This window comes from Phaseolus vulgaris, chromosome 2 (assembly GCF_000499845.2).
Source record: "Phaseolus vulgaris cultivar G19833 chromosome 2, P. vulgaris v2.0, whole genome shotgun sequence".
Lineage (NCBI taxonomy): Eukaryota > Viridiplantae > Streptophyta > Magnoliopsida > Fabales > Fabaceae > Phaseolus > Phaseolus vulgaris.
The window spans coordinates 16,784,403-16,790,236 of record NC_023758.2 but is presented as its reverse complement, the minus strand read 5'-3'; the positions used below and the strand labels follow the sequence as shown (position 1 = coordinate 16,790,236).

General features: G+C 49.6%; 1 protein-coding gene across 1 annotated transcript; it reads left to right on the top strand.

The window, feature by feature from the left end:
* Positions 1–4,146: 4,146 nt before the first annotated feature.
* Positions 4,147–4,742, top strand: LOC137809107 (uncharacterized). Its single transcript, XM_068610248.1, has 2 exons — positions 4,147–4,419; positions 4,488–4,742. The coding sequence occupies exons 1-2, from the start codon at positions 4,147–4,149 to the stop codon at positions 4,740–4,742; spliced, it is 528 nt and encodes a 175-aa protein (XP_068466349.1).
* The last annotated feature ends 1,092 nt before the right edge of the window (positions 4,743–5,834 follow it).

Here is a 5,834-nt window from a genome sequence, read left to right as displayed (position 1 = left end):
GAACTTTGGGACAACTATTGAGATGTTTTATTTCGGGGAATCCTAGAGTGTGGGAGAATTTACTACCCCATGTTGAGTTTGCATATAATCGTGTAGTAAATTCTACCACCTCACATTCTCCTTTTGAGGTTGTCTATGGGTTTAACCCCCTAACACTTCTTGATCTTCTTCCTATTCCCCTTCTTGGAGATGTCTTGTGCAAAGATGGGGATGACAAAGCTTCTTTTGTGAAAACTTTGCATAAAGACATTAAGAAGAGAATTGAGAAGAAGGTTGGCAAGTATGCTGAACTTGCCAATAAAAGGAGAAAAGCATTGTTGTTTGATGAGGGCGATTGGGTTTGGCTTCACTTGAGGAAGGATCGCTTTCCTACTCAAAGGAAGTCCAAACTAATGCCTCGAGGGGATGGACCTTTCCAAATCCTCAAGAGGATTAATGACAATGCTTATGAGTTAGATATGCCTGATACATTCTTAGGTAGTCATACTTTTAATGTCAGCGATCTAACTCCTTTTTTCTGTAGGTCTCCAGAATTCGTGGTCGAATTCTCTCCAACTCGGGGAGTATGATGGAGATCAAGATCAAGAGAACATAGAGGCCAATCAACAAGATCAAGAAGAGGTGGAGGCACAAATAGAAGACGCCCATGGAGGTCAAAGTCCACCTCAAAGGCTTACAAGAAGCATGTTTAAAGCTTTAGGAGCTAGAGGACATTTATTTTCTCTTTTTGTAATTTCTTTAGTTGAAGGTGCTTAGAGGGAAACTTTAGAAACCTCTATTGTTATAGCATCTTTTAGGCTTTAGTTAGGAGCTTTAGGGGGTGTGTGTTAGTAGATAGGTGTAGAAGTAGAATAGGAGGTGCCAAAGTGAAGGAAGGAGTCACACCTTCCTCATGACTTGAAATAGGCGCCGGTTCTAGCTTGCTTTAGGAGGGAAATTTGAATTGTTTTAGCTTGCATTTTCAGCTCCTTAGGCTATAAATAGAGGTGCTCTCTTTGTAAAATGGAGATTTGAATTTATCTAAAGAAACTATACTCAAAATTGGAGTGAGCATTGGAGAGCTTTTGAGCCTTCTTCTCTAGTCTTATCTTGAAGGATCCATGGTGTCCTCAAGTGGCGGCAACACTCTCATCTAGGAGCAACCACACTTCTAGTGGCGAGATCATTCATCATTCATCCATCTTCATGAGCACTCTCTTCTCCTTCCTTTCTTCTCTTGTTAATTTCCTTGTCTTAGCTTGTTTTCTAGTTGTTTTGGTTCGGCAATTTCAGCTTGTTTTGTGTAGCTATGGTTCATTTGTGTTCTTGGCTGTTTTTCATCTTTTCTTCTTCAATTCCAGCAATTTGATTCGGTTCCTTACTGTTTTGTGTTGATTAATTAGTGTTTTTGCCTTTCCTCCATCTCTTTTAGTTCAATTTGACAATATGTGGAACATCCAAATGAGTTTGGGATTTGGTACTAGTTTTTGGTGAGTTCTTGTCTTAGAACAATGATCCAACTCGAAGAAAAGTGCCTCAATAATGTCCAGCTCAAGGTGATTCCTAAGAATGTCAAGAATCATTCTCTATATGGCTAGTGGAATCACATCACCAGGTAGAGGTGCGTGGGCATATAGAGCTGAGGACGACCTTCATAGATGGCATAACTTCACGCACTGTCAACATCAGGTATCTCATTGTTAACGCCCCATCATCCTACAATATATTGCTAGGTAGACCTGCTTTGAACAGGATTGGAGCGATTTCCTCTATGAGGCACATGAAGATGAAGTTGCCTTCCCTTGAGGGTACGATGATCACCATCAAGTCTGATCAAAAAGAGGTTAAGAAGTGTTACGGGAATCAGTACAGTTTCTGTTCCGTCCGATTGACCTGGGACGTCTTCGTGCGTGAACTCAACCGTGAAACATAGGGGTTTATTTTGAATTATTGACGTGACACTCTCTGAACCATAGGGGTGCCCTTAATGGTGATTGGACATCTTCTGTGGCGGGGAAAGTAACACCTTTTGGGGCCACGCTTAATCGCGTGCCACGTGGCTCATCACACGACCAGCCTCTAGAGTTCCTTGCGCTTCCCTTGAGCGCTCAATCCTTTGACACGCGGCACAATCACACGGTCCCCAATTAGCGCCTCTTGGGTTGCAAATGTAACGTTCAAGTTACCCAAAACCCCGCGCTCACACCACTATTCCATCAATTCTCTCTGCATTTCTGCACTGTTCATCGCCTTCGAGCCCTTTCTCTGCAATCACTGCTCTTTCCTTCGCGCTTTGCTTCCCTCCACACCTCGACATCAAAGGTATGATTTTTCCATCTCCATGACTCTTCTTCTTCATTGCACTGCTTCGCTGCGTATTGAACTGCCTGGGACTGTTTATGTTTCTGCATTTCTGTGTTCTTTCGCTCCTCCGTCCTTCTCCGTTCTCTTCCCCTCCTTTCTGGGTTTCCTCGCGTGGGTGGCATTTTTCTAGGGTTTTGTTCCCTTTTCTGCCTTGGCATCGCTTGTTAAAACCCTTTTCCTTTCTTCTTTCTCCAGTTATTTATCCACATCATGGTGCGCCCGGAACCAAAGTTCGGTTCTCCCCCAAGGACCAACTATAAAGCCTTCTACACATGGGCTCCTAACGAGCTTTTAAACGAATGCACCACTCTGACGACCATGCAGGACTTGGAGAACCATCGCGGTGATCCCCACCTGTACAATTTTAACGCCTTCTGCCGCACCCATGATGCACATATTTTCGTTCGTCCCGGCAGGCATGGGGAACCTGTTTGCGTGGATGACAGACCCAGGAAGGGGAACCCTTTCTTTTTCATGTATCAAACGGTATTTAAACGCATCGGGGTGCGCCTTCCGTTCACGCCCTTCGAGAGGGAACTTCTTACCGAGATCAACACAGCCCCGACCCAGCTACACCCCAACAGCTGGGCATTCGTTCGGGCCTTCCAAATTCTTTGCGGATATCTAGGCATCCTCCCCTCTGTGGATGTCTTCTTACATTTCTTCGAGGTGAAGAAACAGGGGAAAAGCTTTTGGGTGAGCTTCTCCGGGATCGCGGGTAGGATCCTCCTTTCTCTCTTCCAGAACTCGTACAAAGGTTGGAAGGAAAAATTCTTCAGGGTGTGCTGCGCCAAGCACGACCCCACAGCCTTGGACGACTTCCCTTTGTATTGGACAAAGCACCCCAAGCTGCTCAAGGCCAAGGCCCTGGGTGAACTATCCCCTGCTGATAGGGAGGTATGCAAGGCCTTGGCTGGCCTGGGGATCATCTTCGGCACGCTGAAACTCATCGCGAGCGAATACAACGCCCATTCCCTAACCACCTACTTTGGTAGGGAGACTCCTCTCGTATTGTTTTCTGTTATCCGTATTTTACTGCATCATGCTTGCTCCATTGGTCCCTTCCACCTGTTTTCCTTTCTGCTAAGCGCCTTACCTCTCGTTCATCTGCGCGCTTTGTGAGTTTCTATAACTGCTTTGGCCCTAACTTCTGCTATTGGGTTTGTCTGAATGTAGGATCAGTGATGGACGCTTCCAAGAGGATGGTTTTGGCGAAAGCGATGAAGGCTACTCGTGCCGCCAAGGCTGGCGCCTCTTCCGCCCCTGCTGCTGACCCAAACCCTTCATTAACCTTGCCCTCACCGCCACCAACCACTACCGAAGCCCCACTAGGCTCATCTTCACCATCCTCACATAGCCCCGAGGCGCTTCCAACACCCAGCTCTCCTCCGCCCATCGCCGTCGTCCCTCTGGCTGTGGCTTCTTCACCGGCTCCAACCCCCCTTGACAAAGGAAAACGGGTCTTGGAGATCATATCCGATGATGAGGACTCTGATGGCGTGGTGCCCTTCAAGAAGAGGAAGGCTGCGAGGGTCCCCACCCTACCAGCGGCGTCGCCCCAGGGAGGGGATTCCTTCAGGGATAATCCTCCAAGCGCTACTTCTCTTCCTCCCACAATGGTCCAAGAGGAAACAGGCGAAGGGGTCGAATCTGCTCCACCCCCGCCACCGGCTGAGGTCTCGGTTTTCCCCGCTTCCATCGCCCGCCGCCCTAGATCTTATTGCCATCCCTCCTCCAATTATGCACCTGATGAGGGGCTTCAGCGGGGGATCAATGCCAGAAGGTTCCGATAGGAGGGAGGGAATGCCTTTCTACTTGGGAGCCTTCTTGGCCGTGGCCCTTGACTGGCGTGCCCAAGCTAGAAATGTTGTCTTGCAGACACAAACCCTCCAGGATCTGGAAGCAAGGGTGGTTGCTCTAGAGGAGGAAAATAAGACTCTGGGACGCCAAAACGAGGCCCACCAAGCCTCTCTGAAGTTGGCGCAAGAGGCCAAGGAGGAGGCTGAAAAGCAACTGGATGAGGCGATGGAGCTACAAATCGACTTCTACGCTCGGGAAGTCACCCTCCAAGTTCAGGTAACAAGCCTCCAAGACATAGTCGAAGCTTACGAAGAAGTTCAAAAGAGGACAGATGCTGTGAGCAGGCTGACAAGCTGGAGCGAATGGAGGGGGAGATGACTACTCAGGCCAAGGTTTTGGGCCTTCTCCAGGTTGACCACAACAAACTGCAAATCGAGGTCAGCCGGCTCCGTGTGGAGAAGGAGGCTTTGGAGAAACTGGTAGCTTCTGGGGACGCCACCATTGAGGAGTTGGAGAAGGACAAGAAAACCCTTATCCATGACATGCGCGGGAACCTTCGAGGAGGGGTTCAAAGAGGCTCTGGCCCAGGCCGTCTGTGAGAACCCGGGAATTGACGTTTCCAATTGCGATTCCACCCATCACATCGTTGACGCGAAGGTCGTGCCCTTGGAGCTGGATGAATGAACCGCCGCCCTCAACCGCCACCTTACTCATTGCGCTTTATACTTGTTTTTGTCCCCCTTTGATGAACTTGTAACTTCTTTGAACTATCGGTCCTTTCGTCACAACCATGGATGACAATTTTTGCACCTTTAAGTTATCGAATTCCGCCTGTGTGATTTTACCTTCATTTTTCGCCTTCACGTGCTTTGATTGCTTTGCTTGTACTTTACCCGTTTCTTTCGCTGCGTTGGGCGACCCTGTAGGCCCGGTGCCTTGCTCCTATCGTGTTCCTTGGAAACTGTCCCGCCTTCGTATCTATGAGGGCTCTGCCTCGTGAAGGCGTCAGTGGCTTTACCATTACCGCAACGCAAAAGTTGAGACCTACTCTGGGTCCTAAACACTTGGGATGAGGTCACGCGTCGGTGCCCACGCCCATGGAGAGGCTTGCCTAACGGAGCCGTATCGTCCATGGGGGGTCTCGGACACCAAAGCGATCTCTCCCTTGATTCCTGGTGCCCGGCAGCCACGCCTAAGGAGAGGCCTGCTACAGCAGCGCCGCATCGTCCTCAGGGTGTCTAAAAACGCCGAGTGTTGGGAAAACTCGGAGCCCTCTAGGGGGTCGTTCTCTCCACGGTCTTTCCTTCCCATGGGTGTCGGGGAACAACCCTGCCAGGGGTTCACTGGCGTTTGGCGATCTCGTCTCCCTCCACAGTCTTTCCTACCTGTGGGTATCGGGGAGGCGACGCCGCTAGTAACTAGTTTCGACTTCTTCGATTTCATCTCCCTCCACAGTCTGTCCTACCTGTGGGTATCGGGGAGGGGACACTGCTGATACTTGGATTGGCGACGCCCGCAACGTCTTATGCTGGCGTCGCCTTCTGCGCCTTCCCTGGCGACGCCTTGGGCGTCCCACGCTGGCGTTGGCTTTAACCTTGGCCCTGGTCGACGCCTGGGGATAGCGAAGAGCTCAAGGTTTCGCCTGTGCTATCCACGTGGCACTTCTAGTATGGCTGATGGGACGTTCAGCC

What these genes read in the sequence shown, in the direction of transcription:
- LOC137809107 (XM_068610248.1), top strand. Translation starts at nt 4,147, where the DNA reads ATGCCTTTCTACTTGGGAGCCTTCTTGGCCGTGGCCCTTGACTGGCGT. An exon ending in AAGTCACCCTCCAAGTTCAG is followed by an intron (nt 4,420 to 4,487) that starts GTAACAAGCCTC and finishes TGCTGTGAGCAG; the next exon opens with GCTGACAAGCTGGAGCGAAT.